General features: G+C 42.2%; 1 protein-coding gene across 4 annotated transcripts in view; it reads left to right on the forward strand.

Annotated features, from left to right (window-relative positions):
- The first annotated feature begins 274 nt into the window (after window positions 1-274).
- The window catches only part of TTC17 (tetratricopeptide repeat domain 17), a 125598-nt gene continuing 105124 nt past the window's right edge, over window positions 275-20748 (forward strand). For 3 of the 4 annotated variants that reach the window (XR_011249252.1, XR_011249253.1, XM_069553945.1), the window contains exon 1: window positions 278-504. Coding sequence is in view for 2 of the 4 variants with exons in the window: in XM_069553945.1 (XP_069410046.1) it covers window positions 346-504 (159 nt within the window). In the remaining 2 variants the exon portion in view is untranslated. Of the gene's footprint in view, window positions 505-20748 lie in introns of all 4 variants that reach the window. The other variant, XM_069553943.1, reaches the window with a different exon arrangement.

Genomic DNA, 20748 nt, shown 5'->3' on the forward strand with positions numbered 1-20748 from the left:
AATCTTTTTTTTAAAGTAATAATACATATATGCTCTGAGTCCTCTCATTTTTGCTGAGGCTCCAACTGGAACACTACTTTTCTCTCCCTCTGGTTCCCACGCTACAAGATCGTATCGCGCACCACAAGAAAACAATAACAAAAAAGCGGTCTCCGACCTGAAGCCAAACAGGGACAGGGCCTAAGGCATCGCTTCCGCGTCGCCCAAACAGAGGCGGAGGAAGCCGCTTGTCAGCCGGCGGCACCACCTCGGCTCCTCCTCCTCTAGCGTCGACCTCCCCAAGATGGCGAACGGCAAGGGCTCACTTCCGCTTCCGGTGCGAGTCGCCGGGCCGGGGGGGGCAAGATGGCGGTGGCAGTAGGGGTCCGCGGCCGGTGCGAGCTGCCGCCGTGCTCTAGTCCAGGCTGGTTCCTCAGCCTGTCCGCCTTGCTGAGTGTAGCAGCTCGAGGGGCCTTCGCCACCACGCACTGGGTCGTCACGGAGGACGGGAAGATCCAGCAGCAGGTAGCGGCCAGGGTGCCCCTCTCCGCCTGCCCTCGCCCGGGGGGAAAAGATTGCCCAGACCGGCCCGGCCCCTGGGTATTAGGCTCCGCGCGGCTCCGCCCCCGGCTTACCTTCTCACGGTCCTGGTGTCGGGGTTCGGGCGACCCCCGCGCTCTGACCCATCCATTCCCCGCTAGTGGACTGACTCTGGCCTCTGCCGTCTGCAAGTTCTCAGGCTTCCTTCCACCCCTGGGGTCGCGCGCCGCTCGTGGAGAGTCGCCCAGCGGTGAGGGGATCGGGCCCTGGGGACCTTTTCTGGCGCTCTGGCTTTAGAAACCGGATTCATTATTTCTTCCCTGGTGCCTCTCGGGCCCACGCGTCACCAGCCCTCCCCGAGGAAGTAGAAAGCAGGTGGCAGCGCCCGGCTGTGCGCGAGTCCCAAGGAGGTGACAGCTTCGGCCCCCCAGGCAGTGTGTCAGCTAATGCTTCTTCCCTCGTCTCCTCTCCCACATGCTGGCGTTCGTGTCAGGCTCGGGTGCTTTCAGCTGGGACCGTTACCCGGGTCAGCAGGGGCTTATTACAAACCGCACGCACACTCTGTTTGCAAAGGAATGCTTGAGAATGCCTCTGGTGGCGTTGCCTGCATCTTTTCAGCCGTAAACTGCCCTGGTTTCCTAGTGTTCTTTGCCCAGTTTCTTTACCTAGTACCTTTGACCCGGCCCCGCAAGGAGGATATGTGATTTCTTAGAAGGTTGAATGAATTACTCAGAGGAAAGGCTGCTTTTCTTACATAACTTTCTGATGGCCTGTATTTTGTGAATGCTGCTGATGCTTGAAGAATGCATGAGTGTGTATTCTGCTGCAGAAACTCGGTACATTTAATGTACCTGTAAAGTCCTGTAAAGTCCAGGGAACATTTACAGAGTGATGTGCGTGCCCCATGCAATTTCATTTGGTCCGCTGGTCCGAAATGTATTAACCATTGTCCTGTAAAAGTCGCGGGTTGTTTGTAATGCTTGGTGATAGGAGCACAATGCCAGGCTTGCGTTTGGGTAAACTGAAGTTCACATTTAGAGCCACCGTGTGATGGCAAATTTTGTCTTAAATATAATGAATGAATAAAGCAGTTTAAAAGTCATTGTTGGTTTCGGTGAGTGGCTTTCAGTGTATATCTGAGAAAAGGCTGACTTCTTTATACTGGGTGGTAGTTTCTCTATACCCAAGTTATTGCATTAGAAAAAAATTTCCTTTTCATGGCCATACCAAGTGAGATTTAAAATACATATGTGTGTTTCAGACACCCTAGACAACACTTACAAATTCATTTCTAACAGAAGATTGGAAATTTTTTCTGCGAGTCCTGGTTGCTTCTGTCCTTCTGTCTCCCAATAAAGGATTTCCCTGAGGCCCTGGTGGAGGGGGATGTGGAATTAAGTCACTCCTGCTGCTTTTGGGGGAACTGTCTCCTATTGGCTCTTTTGCAGTGTTGTTTTTGGCCACAGCTATTTATTACCCCCGACACCTGACTTCTTCCCATTTTGATGTCTTGCTGTTCAGCTGAGAAACTGGCCTATCTGAAAAGTGAAAGCTGGTAGAAATGTAATATATGCTGAACATTGCAGTGGGAAAGTTGAATCTGATTCGGTTTTTGTTTCTTCAATACGGCCTTTCTTTTTGCACATCGGGTTTTGGTGGGGAAGGGTGGAAGTTACTAGAAACTTGCTTGAGAAAGGGGCAAATCTACAGAATCATCTGTGTCTCTTCCAAGTCACCCCTATAATTTGTAGTTAGGCTTAAAGTTAGGAAAGCAAGATTTCTTTACTACATCTTTTTTTAGTGATCCTCTTCAGTGAATTGTCCAGTACTTTGCTAAATAACATTACAATGTTAAGTTCAGGCAACTGCAAAATTTTATACCAGAAGTAAAGTTGGTGACTACAGTGTGACAGTAAGAGGCTAGCGAAGGGGAAGTGAAGTGAAGTCGCTCAGTCGTGTCCGACTCTTAGCGACCCCATGGACTACAGCCCACCAGGCTCCTCCATCCATGGGATTTTCCAGGCAAGAGTACTGGAGTGGGGTGCCGTTGCCTTCTCCAAGCGAAGGAAAGTTGGATTTAATCTGAGAAGAAAGCACATGTAACTAAAGTGAGAGTTGAGCATCAGGGTCAGCCCCTGAGTTCCACTCTGATAGTTATGCGTGCCTTACCCATGCTGTCTTTTCTGGGAAATTGGATTTAATCTGAGGAGAAAGCGCATGTAAATAAAGTGAGAGTTGAGCATCAGGGTCGGCCCCTGAGTTCCACTCTGATAGTTATGCGTGCCTTACCCATGCTGTCTTTTCTGGGAAATTGGATTTAATCTGAGGGGAAAGCGCATGTAACTAAAGTGAGAGCTGAGCATCAGGGCCGGCCCCTGAGTTCCACTCTGATAGTTATGCGTGCCTTACCCATGCTGTCTTTTCTGTCCATAATTTGAATGCAGGAGAATCAAAACCTTAATTTAGATTTAGATTAATTATCACATTTAGATATATTTATCAAAGAACTGAAAGATTTCTTTAGAACATGAATTTGCATATATTGCAGATGCGGAAGACCTTGGTTCGATCCCTGATTTGGGACGATCCCCTGCAGAAGGGAACAGCTACCCGCTCCAGTATTCAGGCCTGGAGAATTCCATGGACTAGTCCATGGGGTCACAAAGAGTTGGGACACGACTGAGCAAACTTTCACTTTTTCAGATCTATTCATACTTTCAGAAACACAACTAATTTAGTATATATCTTGTGTCTTACCGGAAATGCCAAACTCCTTTCTATTTGTTTTTGGTTGTATTAGCTGAGAGCAGTGGTATGATTTCATTTTTATTTGTTTATTCTGGCTGTGCCACGCAGCTTCCTGGATCTCAGTTCACTGACCAGGGATTGAACCCCAGTATGAAAGCCCCAAATCTTAAGCACAAGGCCACCAGGGAGCTCCATGATTTCATTTTTAAAGTTAGGGAAAGGGGTAAGGACAAACTGAAATAGCAGACCTTTGCAAATACCTTTTGAAACTCTTCACACAATATTTAAACCTATCCAAATTAGGTATAATAGGTCATTGTTTTCAGAGTGAATGTGAAGTGCTCATGAATTAAAAATCTGAACTGCCCAAAATACAGACTTAGATAGGAACATTTTCCACCATTATAGTTAAAGTTTTAAGTACAGTAAGCAGTATTTCCCAGAAGAAGATAACATTTATTTTGGCTTTTCTGTTTCAAGCCTTAGATGATAAAGATAGACACCCCTAAGTTGCAGAGTGGTAAACCTGCCATATATATTGGAAGGCCTGGATCTGTAGAGGGGTTGAAATGAGTCTTTCAGTCAGGGCCAGGAAGCGAACATTAGACTTCCTAACAGTCAAAGCTGGGACTGCTTCTGGTAGCAGCAGGTGTCTGGTCCTTGGCATGGCAACCCAGGGAATTGTTCCTTTCCACAGTCCCCACTCTGTCTAGGAAGCACACCGTCCATGTTTTTAGGCTCTGTGTTTACTGAGCCACTGAACTCCGTTGTCCAGGCAGTTACTGGAGCTGGGATGTGAAGCAAATGCTCCAGTACTAAGTCCATTTCCCACTGAGTCAGAGGACTTCTAAGAAAAGGCACTCCTCCCCACCTCAGCTTTTCTCCAGGCTCCAGGCTTTGGCATACTTCTGAACTAGTATCCCTGCACCTGAAAATTAGTAAGATTCTCTCACTTTTTTTAAGCAGGAGTTCTTAACTTGTGATCTATGGGCTTGAGGTGTGAGATTTTATAATCTAATTACTAGGAGGATCTCCAGTGTAATCAGGGCAGTGGATCTTTTGTATGACTTCAAGATAAATTTTTGTTTGTTTGTTTCATTTTGACAATTCTTTTTGCTTAATTACTAGTATGGAGACAACCCTATTTTCATTTTTAATCTAAAGTGTCTAGCAATTCACCAGCATTGAAGGTGAAATAAGCTTTTGTGAATTAGCCTAAGAACCTCTAGTGTTTGACCCTTGGGTCAGGAAGATCCCCTGGAGTAGGAAGTGGCAATCTACTCCAGTATTCTTGTCTGGAAAATTCGATGGACAGAGGAGCCTGGCGGGCTACTGTCCATGGGGTTGCAAAGAGTTGGACGCAACTGAATGCACACACACATGCATGCACCTTGTCATATCACTTCTTTGGAGAAGTTTTTGCTTTATTTTCCAAATCAGCAGCTTACAGATCAATTTTTGAAATGTTACCACTTAGTTGTGGACTTACTGAATCAAGAATTTGAACTTCTAGCACAGGATTTATTACCTCTGATAGTGTTTTCATAAATGGAAGTCTAAAAACCTAAAAATTTAGAGTATCAACCCTTGGCATTTTAGATTTGGAAAACATTCTTAAAGAATATATGGTACAACTCCTAGGAGAGAAAGTCACCTGAAGACACTAATGAATGGTATTTAGTGGTAGCAAGAAGTAAAGATGTATTTATTTGTGGTAGCGTGCAAGTGAGCAATTTATGCAGTTTGAAGTGGTTTGGTTTTTCTTAACCGTTATAACACCTACAAAGGAAGGAATATAAAGAAAAATAAAACCAAATGAAGAAAATGTCTTCTCTTTTCCAGTTTGCTTTACCTTTGCAGAATGTTTTATGATAACTTCGAATTGGGGGTGGGTGGGTGGAGAAGGTTCCTAAATAGATGTGAGTTAATTTGGGGTCACTTAATCATTCTGCCTCTTATCAAGGGGATGTCTTCAGAGTTCAGATCATTTTAACTGCTCAGAACAAATAAGGCTTCCTACAAAATGCCCTGAAGCCTAGCAAACTTGGCAAAGAACAGTTGATGAGCAACTATTTCAGCAACTATAATATACCCTAAGGAGGAGCTATTATATTTAGTTGGACAAACTGGCTAAATCTTTATTTACTGATCTTTACTAACTTGTAAGTGAAGGAGTGGTTTAATTTTGGTCTCATGTTAAGTGATTTGGTTAATCTGGGAGAAAGCATCCATATGGTACTGTGGAGCTAACAACTTCATTTCAATGCTTTTCAAAACGGAACCCATCTTTTTGGCGCGGAGCACTGTTTCTGTGTTTTTACACTTCAGGGATTTACTTGGACCTAGAGGTCATGCTAGTTAGTTACTAACTAGCCAGGCACCTGCCAAATCTTTGGAATTTATCCTCAATGTTGACATCAAAGCGTTTCTTACACAATGCATTTTTTAAAGCTATTTCCCACTATTATTTTTCTTCGTGTAAATTACCTAGGTGTTAACTGTGTTTATACGGGAGAGTAGTTATAGCTTGGAAATATACAGATAAATTACAGCTTTAAGTTCAGTTCAGTCGCTTAGTCATGTCCAACTGTTTGCGACTCCGTGGACTGAAGCACACCAGGCTTCCCTGTCCATCACCAACTCCCAACTCCCGGAGCTTACTTAAACTCATGTCCATCTAGTGGGTGAAGCCATCCAACCATCTCATCCTCTGTCATCCCCTTCTCCTCCCACCTTCATTCTTTCCCAGCATCAGGATCTTTTACAGTGGTCAGTTCTTCCCATCAGGTGGCCAAAGTATTGGAGCTTCAGCATCGATCCTTCCAATGAATATTCAGGACTCATTTCCTTTAGGATTGACTGGTTAGATCTCTTTGCAGTCCAAGGGGCTCTCAAGAGTCTTCTCCAGCACCACAGTTCAAAAGCATCAGTTCTTCAGCGCTCAGCTTCATTTGTAGTCCAACTCTCACATCCATACATGACTACTGGAAAAACCATAGCTTTGGCTAGACAGACTTTTGTTGGCAAAGGAATGTCTCTGCCTTTTAATATGCTGTCTAGATTGGTCATAGCTTTAAGTACTTCTCCCAATAATTTATTGAACAAATATTTATTGACAGCTTCCTTTCTTCACCACCCCACAGTGCTTTGAAGGGTATGTTCTTTTCCATTGGCTACAATTCTCATTTTTTCCTAGATGGTGAGCAGAGCACCCCTCCTTCTTGAACCATTTTTTGGGGGACAGGGGGCTCTTCCACCTCTGCTTATCTTCTAGATCCTGGCTTTCAAACTTGACTGTGCACAGAAATAATCCAAGGTGCCTGCTTAGGATGCTGATTCCCAGGTTGCTGAGAGTGTCTGATTCAGTAGGTTGATGGTGAAGCCAAGATCTTTACATTTTAATCAAACTCCTCAGGAGGTTATGGTGCAGATGGGTCACCGAACATTATGAGAAATTCAGTTTTAGATCTTGCTCTTCCTTTGCCTTTTTTTGCAAGCTTCTCTTTTACTCTTTGCATATACCTGGGCAGTCTTATCCTTTCCCAGGACTTCAGTTACCATATATATGCTTGGAATATCTACCTTTCTACAACTCAGATTTTCTTCTCCAGAGTTATAAGTTCAAGACTTCTGTGTTAACTCCACGTTGAACGTCCTCTGTGCACTTCAAACTTCTTATTACCAAATCTAAACTGTTTTACACCTACCCCTGTGTGATGCTCTGTTTCCCCAAACTTAAAGAAAGACACCGCGTTCGCCATCTGCCGCGACCACTGCTACCATCGGACAAACAGGTAGTACTTGTCTAGTTGTCCTTTCCCATTTCTCCCTCCTCCTTACCAGCATTTTTCAGTTTTACTTTATAATTATATCCTGTTTCTTTCCGTAGCCACTGGCATTGCTCTAATTCTCACTGCCTCATTAATTGCTGTGACTTCCTAACTGCTCTCTCTGCTTCTAGTCCTGTCTTGCTTCCAGTCCATTTTCTCCACAATACAATTAGAATAATCTTTCAAAACCTTCTTTGTTTAAAAATTCGAGTTACAAAATTGATGTGTGGCATTGTAAAAATAAATGCCCGATGCTATGGGAGTATATAAAGTCACAGAATGAAGCCCTCCTACCTCTACTTATTATTACTCCCCAAGAAAAAACACCTTTAAAACAGATGAGTACATACCCCAGAATATGGTTGAGGTTCGTTAACAACATGTCTTGAGTTTTGGCCTTCCCTTCGCTCTAGCCTGTCTCTGCTCATCCTTGAGGGCCCCACTCTCACTTCCGAAGGTACACACATAACACACTTAGCCATACTTAAGTTTTTTGTCAGTATCCCCAAATATGCTCTGCTCTCACTTACTTCTGGGCCTTTGTACATGGTCTTCCCTGTAAATGTCTCAGTCCGCCTAACTCACACTCATCACAACTTAAACATCAGTTTGTCAGGGACGCCTCTCTGATGTACAGATTGGAATAAGCTGTTCTCTCAAGGTGTTTTCAGAGCATCCTGCATTCCCCTGTGAGAGCATTTGCCCGGCCATGTTGTGTCTTTTGCGCTTTTCCACGTTTACTTTTGTAAATGTCCTACTAGACTGCTGTATGCTCCGTGAAGGGAGTAGCTATATTCTTCTCTGCAGCTCCAGTATCTCTCACTGTGTCATCACAGAGGCTGCAGTGGTATCTGTTGAATGGATGATGTAAGGAAGCATGAGAAGTGGTTCCCACTTTTTAGAAATTTACCATTATGTGAATGAAGCCTTACAGTACTAACTAGTGTGGAAATCAGCTGGGGACTAGCCTAAAGGAAGCCTCAGGAGGTCTTGAAATCTCCAAGTAACCCATCCGTGCACCAGCCCCGAGGCCGTCAGAGACCTGCTGTACACAGGTGAGATCCATAATTTCAGAGATTGCTCATGCCTCTCTGTGGTGGTCAGACTGTGTATGCAAGAGAAGTCATCCACTCATCGCTGACGTATCTGAAAGGTCAGCACTTGCTCAGTCATTAAAAGTAGGAAGAAGCGACAGGAAACTGATAAACAAGAAAAGCAGAAAAAGCATCAGAAAGGGCTGAGGTGAAGTAGGAGGGAGCTGGCAGCTGCACTGTTGAGGATGGATTAGATCAGCCGTGGGGTTCAGCAGTTGTTGCAGTTGAAAAGCAGCGCTGGTGGAAGTGAACAGAAGGCTCTCTGACAGCCAGCAATAAGAGGACTTGCCAGCAAGTCAGGTCAAAAATTAGAACAGCTTTGCGCTCCACGGTGTAGGGAGCTGGGTGTGGGCAGGGCCTGCATCTCAGCTGTGCACCACGGGGGCAAGAGCAAGGGGAATCCCTCTGCCAGCAGACTTGTCCGCTTCCAGACTCCCTTCCTCGCCACACGGGTCTCTTTTAAACCCATTCCGATCGGTCCTTCATCCGCACCACTCTTGTCAAAATTCCCAGGGCCTTCCATATTGCCTCATTCAGTGCTCAGTTCAGAGGCATCTTTCTGAACCTCTTAGCAGCCCAGCAGTTACCCTCAGACTTCATCAAACTATTTTTTTTACGTGACTTTCGGAATGTATATTCCTGGTTTTCCTTCTAAATCCCTGCCACAAGCTCTCATTCTTTTCTGCTGAATTTGGTTTGTTAGTTTTAAATATTTAAACTTTTTTGGTTTGTTAGTCTTAAATATTGGAGTGCCCCATTTCTTCCCTCTGTGCGTGTGCCCACCAGATGATCTGATGCCATCTCATGGCATACAGTGTTGTATCTGCAGTCCCTGGACCCTATCTGCAGTCTCACCCTGAACTCCAGTTCGTGCAGCCAGCTGCCTACTCAGCCTCTCCACCTGACTGTCGAATAGACACCATGCGTGTATCCTGTGCTAAATTGAACCCTGGATTTCCCGCCCCACCACACCTGTTACCAGATGGTTCATGCCCCCAAATCTTGGTATTGTCCTTAACTCTTTCCTGTCACATCTCATACCCAGTCTATCGGCAACCTGTCAACTTCCGAAATGCATTCTGAATCCTGCCGGGTCATTCCACCTCTACTTTCCCAAGCCTAGTCCAGGCGATCGTCTTCTCCTGAACCTCTGCAGTAACCGCCTAATAGGTCTGCTTGTTTCTCTGTTTGCTGCATAGAGTCTGTTCTCCCTAGAGCAACCAAAGTGATCTTTTAAAAAGCAAAAGTTTTGGTCGTGCCACTCCTTGAGGAGTCTTGGAGGAAGGGAAGCAAAGAGTCTCAGAAAACCTTCAGTGGTTTCCCGTCACTTAAACGCTTAAACACTAAAACCTAGTTTTCACCAGGACCTGTAGGCCCTGCAGGATCTGGGACCTGGCTCTTGGCCACCTCTCTGCCCTGATGCTACTTTCCTTGTGTGCTGTGTTCGGTCATATTGGCCTTTAGCTGGTTTTCAGAGTACCAAGTTCACTTGTTTTGGGTTGACCAAGACCTTTGCCTTTGCTCCTTCCTCTACGTGAAACACTTTTCTGCAGACATCAACATGGCTCATCCTTTCTCTTCTCTCAGGCCTCTGTTCTCATGTCCCCCATTTCTGACCAGACTGTCTAAAACAGCATCTCTTTCCTCACTCTGTCTTCTGTATGTTTCTTCATGGTATTTATCGCTGGCACTATATTGTAACATACACTTTATTGCATGTCTCTCTGCAAGAACATAATAAGCTCTGTGAAGGCAACAGCTTTGTTCAGTGAAGTAACCCAGTGCTTAAAACAGTGCGCTGACACATGATGCACACTCAGGAAACACTGAAGAAGTGAAAGAGAGAGTGTAGGCACATCTGTGTGTGCAAGCAGTGATTACTCCTGTATTAGCTCCCGCATCTCATATGGGCATACTGAAGGGCCACCATTGCTGTAATAGTCTGGAGGAGGGAGGTGCATTTACTTTAAAGGAGCCAAGCTAATTCACTCATTCTCCCCATTACCAGTGCGAGGTCTGGACAGCCTAAGAATTTTTTAAGCACATGGAATGTCTAACCCAGAATTGTAAAATGGTGCCTCAGATAATCTGCTCTCCTCTTGGCTATTTTGGATATCTTGCTTCTCCAACCTTATGGTACACTCGAGCTCGTATTTGAGATTGTGACATTTGTGTGTGTGCATAGCTGCTCAGTCGTGTCCAGGTTCTTATAGCTCTGTGAAATGTAGCCTGCCAGGCTCCTCTGTCCATGGATTTTTCAGGCAAGAATACTGAACTGGGCTGCCATTTCCTCCTCCAGAGGATCTTCCCAGCTCAGGGGTCAACCCCGGGTCTCCTCCATTGCAGGCAGATTCTTTACTGTGCCCTGAGCCACTGGGGAAGCCCCTGCGGCATTACTTGAGTTAATTGAATATTGTATAAATGTAGGTAAGTCACTTTATATTTTGCTTTCAAGACATACTATTTGGAATTCACACTGTTGTGCTTCCCATGTTTGCTTAGTCAGTAGTAACTGCTTCATGAGTCTAACTTGAAAAGAACTCACTTATATATTTACTAACGTTTTCAGCCTTCATTTTCTCTCTGAGGAACTTAGTTATTTCAGTTAAAATCAGGTGACTGGCAAGAGGCTCTGTCCCCAAAGGTCAAGCCTTTCCACCTTCAGTCTGATTGTTTGGTGGGGAATTGAGATGGGTAGTTAATCTTTAGATAGAACCTAAGAGAGCAGTACATGACAGCAGTGGTCAGGTGGAGTCAGGGAAGTTTTTATGGGAGCAAGTATTTGCCGAGTGCTTTTCGTGTGTCCATCACTGCTCTTGGCACACTTGGGTCACTCATTCAGTACATGCTTGGATGCTTTTTGTGTTAGGAAATTGAAATGCAGCTGTGAGGGAGATAAAGTCCCTGCCTTAATAGAGTTTGCATTTTTTATAGTCATACATGGAAGTGACTCATAATTTAGGATATCACCAGGTAACTTTGATTGTAATAAAAACCATTTAATGTCTGTAATTCACTGAACCCTTTACCAAATGTTTTCATATTCATTATCTCGTTTTATCATCATACAGACTCAGGAAAATGTGGTACTGATCTTTTATTAAAAAATTTTAGAAAGAATGTGGTTAAATTATTAGCCTGAGGCCATGCAGGTAGGAAGTGGCAGAGTGTGAACTCAAGCTCAGATCAGATTCTAAACCCTCTTCTCTTTTCTACAGCGCTAAACGTTGCTACTAACATAAAGAAAAATATTTCTATAATTTTATTTGTAAAACAAATACTCATAAATATTAAAAATTTTCTTTAAAATTTTTTAGTTTTAAATTGAACTAAAGACTATAAAATATATGATAATTAAAAGTTTTTCGCACTATTTAGTTTGTTATAAAATGAAAAGTTAGAATTTCATGACTACCCATAGTCTCTCTTCTGGAAACAACTAGAATTATTTGTGTATTCTTCCCTAAAGTTTCTGTGCATTTGCAAACACACAGTTTTTTTGTTTGTTTTTTTAAAAAATACGAGACTAGGAACATTTGGTCTCACTGTTAGCTTTTATTCACTTCAGAAGACTTAGACATCTGTCCATATCAGAAATAGAAGGCTACCCTTTTTTCTCTTAAGCATGCATAGTGTTGGGTTGTATGGATGTTCTGTAATTTATTTAAGCAGTTCCCTAATGATGGACATTTAGATTGTTTCCATATTTTTACTACTACAGACATTCTTGCAGAGGGTGAACATGCAAATGCATATATTTAATTTTCTTAAATTTGCTAAATTGTTCTCTTAGCAGACTGTGTCAACAGTGTTTGGGATGTGCAAAAAAAATTTCATAATCCAGTTCTAATGAAAGACCTCTATCCACTGCCTTTAGCTAAACAGTATTGTGACCATCAGTGGAAATAAGAACAGAAAGGGAGCTTCAGTTAGATTTTTTTCATCTTCATAGACAAAATTAAACCTTTGTCATTAATGTTTATTTTACAGTTGCTGGGACTGCAATAAAAGAGATTAGTCAAGCTGACTTCTTTTCCCCCATGGTTAATACTGCCACTATTTTGATGAATAATCAAGTTGAACTTTTTCCAGTTGTCTCTTATAGACTATCATTTTCCAGTATGAAATAGCAGAGTCATTTCCTGGCCATTGAGTTTGCCATCATCTGAATAATGATGAAGTTACTAAGGTTTATTTTCTGGCCCTGATTTTAATTTTCCAATATTTGATTGGCAAATCTGTCGTAGCTTTTTGTTGTTCAGTCATTAAGTCGTGTCAGACTCTTTTTGACCCCGTGGACTGCAGCATGCCAGGCTTCCCTGTCCTTCACTGTCTCCCAGAGCTTACTCAAACTCACGTCCATTGAGTCAGTGATGCTGTCTGAACCATCTTGTCCTGTGTTGCCACCTTCTCCTCCTGTGCTCCATCTTTCCCAGCTTGTCTTAGCTTGGGCTGCCATAACAAAATGCCATAAACTGGTGACTTAAACAACCAAGGCTTATTTTCTCACAGTTCTAAAGGCTGGAATCCAAAATCAGAGTGCCAGCATGGTTGGGTTTCTAGTGAGACCTCTCTTTCTGGCTTGCAGACAGTTACATCTTCCTCCTCCCTCTCATGGCAGAGCAAAAGAGAAGACAAGCTCTCTGGTACCTCCTTAAGCTTACAAGAGCACCAGTCCCGCCGTGAGGGCCCCAGTCTCACGTTGTCGTTTAGTCGCTCCGTCGTGTTTGACTCTTGCAGCCCCATGGACTGTAGACTGCCAAGCTCCTCTGTACATGGGATTTCCCAGAAAAGAATACTGGAGTGGGTTGCCATTTCCTTCTCCAGGGGATTTTCCCTACCCAGTGATTGAACCTGAATCTCCTGCATTGACAGGTGAATCCTTTACCGCTGAACCATCAGGGAAGGCCCCCAACCTCATGACCCTCATCTAAATCCAATTACTTCCCAAAGGTCCAGTCTCCGGTAGATGGTAAAGTGTCTGTCTACAATGCGGGAGACCCAGGTTCGATTCCTGGGTTGGGAAGACCCCTTGGAGAAGGAAATCGCAATCCACTCCAGGACTATTGCCTGGAAAATCCCTTAGACAGAGGAGCCTGGTAGGCTACAGTCCATGGGGTTGCAAAGAGTCAGATATGACTGAGCGACTTCACTATATATACACTATAGGACTTCTACATATGAATTTATAAGGGGGGACACAGTTCAGTCCATAGCATCCCTCTGGTGCACATGTTTTTTCATCACCAAAGTGCCTGGTATTATGTCTGGTACTTACTAGATTCTTGTGTTAGTTTTCTATTGCTGTCATTAAAAATGACCACAAATTGAGTGGCTTAAAATAGCACAGATTTATTATCTCACAGTCCTGTAGGTGTTTCACTGAGCTAAAGTCAAAGGGACAGCAGCACTGCCTGTCTTTGTAGAGGTTCTAGGGGAAAGTCCATTTCCTTGCTTTTCCCAGTTTCTGGAAACCACCTGTAGTCCTCAGCTTCCAATCCCATTTTATTGCATCTTCAAAGCCAGCAACCTTGCATCTCTCTCTGTGACCTTCCTCTTCCACTTTTAAGGATCCTGTAATTACATTGGGCCCACTTGTTGCATAATCTAGGTGACACTCTCTAGCTTGCTTAATTAAGGTAATCTGACTGGCAGCCTTAACTCAATCAGTGACCTTAATTCCCTTTGCCTTGTTCAGTTCAGTTCAGTTCAGTCGCTCAGTCGTGTCCGACTCTTTGCGACCCCATGAATCGCAGCACGCCAGGCCTCCCTGTCCATCACCAACTCCCGGAGTTCACTCAAACTCACGTCCATCGAGTCAGTGATGCCATCCAGCCATCTCATCCTCTGTGGTCCCCTTCTCCTGCCCCCAATCCCTCCCAGCATCCGAGTCTTTTCCAGTGAGTCAACTCTTCGCATGAGGTGGCCAAAGTACTGGAGTTTCAGCTTTAGCATCATTCCTTCCAAAGAAATCCCAGGGCTGATCTCCTTCAGAATGGACTGGTTGGATCTCCTTGCAGTCCAAGGGACTCTCAAGAGTCTTCTCCAACACCACAGTTCAAAAGCATCAATTCTTCGGTGCTCAGCCTTCTTCACAGTCCAACTCTCACATCCATACATGACCACAGGGAAAACCATAGCCTTGACTAGACGGACCTTAGTCGGCAAAGTAATGTCTCTGCTTTTGAATATGCTATCTAGGTTGGTCATAACTTTTCTTCCAAGGAGTAAGTGTCTTTTAATTTCATGGCTGCAGTCACCATCTGCAGTGATTTAGGAGCCCAAAAAAGTCAGCCACTGTTTCCCCTGTTTCCCCATCTATTTCCCATGAAGTGATAGGACCAGATGCCATGATCTTCGTTTTCTGAATGTTGAGCTTTAAGCCAACTTTTTCACTCTCCTCTTTCACTTTCATCAAGAGGCTTTTTAGTTCCTCTTCACTTTCTGCCATGTATCCTAACATATTCACACGTTTGGAGATTAGCACATGGACATCTTTGTTGCGTCATTGTTCTGTGTTTGGTATTTTCTGCCTGAAAGAAAAACCACTTCTGAGTTACATATACATCCACTCTAACTGTACAGCTGCATTGTTTCTGTATGTGTTTACAAGAATATCGTTAAGTACACAGATCGGAAATGTTCATGACTCTGGGGTCCTGACTCAGTGTTTCGTTTTCTTTTCTTGTGAGGCTGTAAGTTGTCTACTTTATTCATTATGTTGTTTGTATCCTTTTTGGTGAAATAAATCAGAAAATGTAGACTGATGACTCTTATAAAAAGTTGTTCATTAGTTGCTCATGTCAAAAATGGTTACTTGCTGATCAGTTGAGAAAATGGTGATTGACATGAATGCTCTAATGATATGTTCAGATCTAGATTATAGCTGTATATTTAATACTTCAAATACCTAGATTATTTTATGTCAGTTTAAGTATTTACAACTGTGTCTTCCAAGAACTGAAAATGATGAAATCTAATTGAGGGTAACTTTAAAAAATAGGGATATAAGGCCATAAAAATTCATGTGATGGTCAGGATTCAACATTTTTATTTCTTTAAAGTTGAATTTTAGTTTGGTAACTTGGTATTCTATAAAATTGAGGCTGGTTTTTTATTTCTTATTAAAATACTCTACAAGTACTCTGAGAGTGGAAAAAAGTCATCTTTAATAAAAATTTATTTTCAAATCTTGACAGTTCATAACAGTAGCATTTTATTGATCTGATACAATTACATTTTTCTAGTAAAAGGTCTAGAAAATGTTACATTTTTTGGCAATTATTACAGCCAGGAAGTTGTGTAAGTCTCTCTTAAGAGTCCAGGCTAAACTGGTATTTTGTGAACTTGAGCTTCTCTAGCCCTGAAAGGCCACAATAGTTGGACTTAAATTCTGAAGAGAGAGTTGCATGCAAAGTCCAGCAGCAGTCTTTTCTGCCTCTCTCATCCTGTCCCTCCAGAGCCCTTCGCACTGGCAACTGCAGGAACCTGACCGGGCCGCAGAGCTGAGGGCCCTTAGGCCGTCATTGTGAACTAGATTTGAGATAAGAATGAAAATGTGAGGGGAGAAAGGAATAAGAAATACAATAGATACTGTCTTTTTGACTGTTTGGCCCCAGGCCTGTGTGAGGAGTCTTTTTCTCTGTGTATATTTAAGGGAAAGCTAAAGATTGTTTCTCAAATCGGAGCTTATACTTGTCATTACAGTTGTTTTTTTTTTTTTTTTTTTAAATACAAGAAGACATGTTGCATAGCACTATATAAAGTTTCATTTTAACAAGATGACCTGTTCATAGCTCTTTAAAGAAAATTAATACTTTGTAAATTTAAGTATACGTGTTCACTGTAGAAAAGGTCAGAAAACACAAACCAGAAGAGAATAATCATCCAGCTAGAAAGCACCATTCATAAACTGCAATGTATAAACTGTCAGATGGATTTTAAAGAAAGATTTTTTTATAAGTGTTTAAAAGGCAAAAATGCATATGGCTGACAAAGAAATTAAAATATGTTCATGCTTTTCTTGTGTTTCTGAGTGTATAGAAACTCAGTTACTGTTGTTGTAAATTTCAGCTGATTGAACTATTCTGGAGAAAAGCTAGTAAAAAATACAACTTTTAGAAGCCAGTCCCAACAATCCCCATTCTGGGAAGGAAACAATTTAATAGCTATTCAAAAAATTTAGGGGCTTCCCTGGTAGCTCAGTTGGTAAAGAATCCACCCGCAATGCAGAAGACCCCGGTTGATTCCTCGGTCGGGAAGATCCGCTGGAGAAGGGATAGGCTACCCACTCCACTATTCTTGGGCTTCCCTGGTGTTTCAGCTGGTAAAGAATCCGCCTGCAGTGTGGGAGAACTGGGTTCAATCCCTTGGTTGGGAAGATCCCCTGGAGAAAGGAAAGGCTATCTGCTCCAGTATTCTGGCCTGAAGAATTCTATGGACTGTATAGTCCATGGGTTTGCAAAGAGTCGGACACGACTGAGCGACTTTGACTTTCAAACAGTTTAGGTATAAGGATACTTATCCCAGTATTGTTAAAAGGAGAGCGTAAATTTTAGTAGCAACTTGAGTAAATGACTTTAATTTAATTGTTGTTGTTGCCCAGGTTGCAGTTGTTACTGTTTAACATAAAGGTCATCTGCTAAATATGATAATGTAAACCTGTATTTATTGGGAAAGAAGTCTGATAAAATTTAGAGAAGAAGAGAGAGGGAAAGGATATAATAGAGTAGATACATTATCTGATTTTTTTAACAGTATATGCATAGCTATATATGTATATAAATGCTGAGAAGTTACCCTGATAAATATATTTGACAGCAGGTATCTCTGAAGTTGAAAGTTCAAGTAATTCTAACTTTCTTCTTTAGATTGTCTGTAACGTGTCTGTTTTCATATACCATATATATTTAGCCTGTAAATCAGAAAAAAAGATTATTTTGTTACTAAGTTTTAAATTGGAACTTTAGAATTAAGCATCATGAAGACAGAGAGGGCTGACTTTGTCTGTGATACAGTGAGCAACTTAACATCAGAAATAGCCACTGCTCACTGGAGCCTTGGTGTCATTTGACAAATTGACAGTTGAAAAGAAGCTCTTAACTGTGTCTTTGGAAATAGTCCCTGCCTAAAGTCCATCCTAAAGGAGATCAGTCCTGGGATTTCTTCGAAAGGACTGATGCTAAAGCTGAAACTCCAATACTTTGGCCACCTCATGCAAAGAGTTGACTCATTGGACAAGACCCTGATGCTGAGAGGGATTGGGGGCAGGAGAAGAAGGGGACGACAGAGGATGAGATGGCTGGATGGCATCACTGACTCGATGGACGTGAGTTTGAGTGAACTCTGGGAGTTGGTGATGGACAGGGAGGCCTGGTGTGCTGCGATTCATGGGGTCGCAAAGAGTCGGACACAACTGAGCGACTGAACTTAACTGAAAGAAAGTACACGTTTGTATGAGCAAACTGAAAGAATGACAACTTCGTTCATTTGAATATCAGATTACTTCAGTGGTTTAGACTGGTTAAAAGTGATACTTTAATAATAGTGTTCAATCTTTTATAGAGGTAGAATTTGGAAAACGTCAGGAATTTTTAGAAGTCATTAGGTTGGGCTCCCTCAGTTTATAGAGAAGGAAACAGGAGCCCTGGCAGAAAAGGTGATTTGCTTTAACCGTCACAGAGCTGGTCATGGGCAGGTCAAAGGCTTATTTTTTCCTGATTCCTGATGGCTTAGCCACTTAACCTTCTTTCCAGATAGTCATCAGTGAGCCATGATGCCTTAGGAGATAGAGAATCTAACAAATGTAATGTCAGATACTTTCCATCAAACAATCAACAATGTATCATGTACCTAAATAAGTAGGTGTTAGTTGTTCAATCATGTCTTTGTGACCCAGTGAACTGTAGCCTGCCAGGCTCCTCTGTCCATGGAATTCTCCAGGCAAGAATACTGGAGTGGGTTGCTGTCCCTTTCTCTAGGGAATCTTCCTGACCCAGGGATCAAACCCAGGACTCCTGCATTGCAGGCAGTTTCTTTACCATATGAGCCACCAGGGAAGCCTGTTATGTACCTAACATGTACACGAAAGCATATAAATACTGAGGGTAGAAAGAGGAATTTAAAAAATATTTCTTTAGGAAGACACCCATACAATAAAGAATGTAATAAATGTTAATACAGAAGTATATATAAAGTACTGTGGAAGCTCAAGAGAAGGATGGTTTCACACACACAAAAAGAAATAAATGTCAGTGGAGCCAAGTCAGTTGGCCATCAAAAACATAAGAAAAGAAATGCATTCCAAGTAGGGGAATTAGCATGTACAGAGGCACAGAGGCTCCCAAAAGAGCCAGGAGGATTAGAAGACACCCTGGACAGAGGTCCTCAAGAAAAGTAGCCAGAGGTCTAGCAGTAGCAGCAAGACTTTCAGTTTTGAAATTTGTCATTGGAATGTTGAGACAAGTTCTAAGCGTACAGATTCGGTTTGATCAGGGCTCAAACGGTGTCACCAGAACAGGTTTTTTTCTGTCCTCATTGGTCTGCTTTTTTAATCCCATTCTCAGGCTCCCCGTGGGTATAAGAGGACTAGTCCCCAGTAGCTCAAATAAAAGTTCTGCACTAGGGACTGTACAGTTGGTTAATGTCCCTTCTCAGAAAAAATCGCCAAGATACCAATGGGAAGGAATCCACTGATCAGGCTCCCCACGTGGGAAGGGATGTTTCCGGCCAAGCAGAACAGGCACTTTTGCTATGAGGAGGAGGGTGCAGGTGGCTGAATAGGAAAAATTGTAAATGCTCAGTGAGTGGGACATTGAAGGTAGAGGTGAAGTCTTGCGGGGGGTGGGGGTCTTCTTAAAGATTTTTCTCTATGTTTTCCATCATACTGTCTCAATATTTAAATAATATAAAATCCAGAATAAAAGATTTAAATATTCCTTCCTATATTTAACCTAAGGACATTATATGTGAAGAATAAGTTGCTGTGAGGGGTGGAACTTATGTTACAGTAGACGTGTTCAGTTTCCTGTCATAAAGGACCAGCGGAAAGTGATTGATTTTGGTTTCTGTTCTGCTGTGCTGTGCAGCTGCAGGATCTTGGTTTTTGCCAACCAGGGATCAAACCCAGGGCCCCTTCAGTAAGAGTCCTAACCCCTGGACTGCCAGGGAATTCCTCGAAAGGGATTGGTTTTGTAGAACTCAAAAGTGTTTATATCCTTAGATTGGTTATTTTAAGTTTACAGTGTTCACCTTTTATTTCACTTGGCAGTGAAGTCATTACCTTTATATAGTGATATTACCATGTGATTTTACAGAATTCACAGAGACAGGACTCCAGATTAGAGATATAGAAATTAATAGTATCTTGAAGATGTCAGCAAATGAAATATATGAAAATGAACCTGACAATGAATAAGATATTTACTGCCATTCTATATAATTGGATACATGTAGCTATAAAAAATATTAAAAGGAAAATAAAATTGACTGTTATATATAGGTTGAGATTTTCTTTATTAAAATAAATTGCTGTGGTAACAGTGAAACTGTGTTAACCTGGAAGTCTTAAGAGAATGAATTATTTTGAACAGAATTCCATTTAGCTAATTTCCAAACACATGGTCAGTTTTTCCCTGCAGTTTAAATTTTGCCCTAAAATGTATTTCCTACTTTCTCACCTTTTTATTTACAATAAATTGAAAATAATTTCGGTTTTTCTTTTTAATTCAGGTCATTATAAGCATCATTTATTATGCTGTGGAAGTTGTAGGATTGTTTGTCCATTTGTGAAAAAACCATAAAATGCTCGGAGGTCTTGTGGGTGCATTATGTCATGTTTAATCTGTTAATGCCTCTCTGTAATTTGTCCCTCTTTTTGCTCTTGGGCTTATAGCAGCCACTTCTAAATGCTAAAGGTTTTGAAGGGATATTACCACTCCTCCTTAAATTGTATATAAAATCAGAGTGCACAGGCTCCACATGTTGGCTCATAGTGGGCCTGGTTGATAGAGGCTTAATATAACTTTTGTTAGTTGAATGGATATTGTAGCATTTACAAAGTTGTAATCTTTCTTAATCTTCTAAGGAGGAGAGATATTCAAAAGGAGAAAAATTCAAGCTGATTGGCATTTGCCAAAGACAGTTAGCATAAAGTCTTAAAATGTAAGAACGTGAAGGTACCTCAGTAAGAATATGCGTCAGGCTGTAAATCTTCTGTAATCAACCCTGCTCTGGCAGCGCTCCGTGCCATTTGCTGCCACGGCAGAAAGAGAAGCACAGCTGTCTAGCTGTCAGTGGAGCCCCTCTGCTAATAATTCCGTCTTTGTGCCTTCTCTAGCTACCATACCTCTGTTGCACTCAGTGCTTCAAGGAAATGAAAAGTGCTTCCTCAGAGTTGAATGTTGGCCAAACCCATGCTATTCAAATATGATAAAGCCCTGGTTCTCTTGTGTCTTTTTAATCTAAAGCTAAAATTATACTTTATTCATTTGTCTTATTCTTTCATTCCACTTGTAGTTCTCCAAATTATCAGATAAAGAGACTGGTTGGGTATTTTG

Source organism: Ovis canadensis, chromosome 15 (genome assembly GCF_042477335.2).
Source record: "Ovis canadensis isolate MfBH-ARS-UI-01 breed Bighorn chromosome 15, ARS-UI_OviCan_v2, whole genome shotgun sequence".
Taxonomy (NCBI): domain Eukaryota; kingdom Metazoa; phylum Chordata; class Mammalia; order Artiodactyla; family Bovidae; genus Ovis; species Ovis canadensis.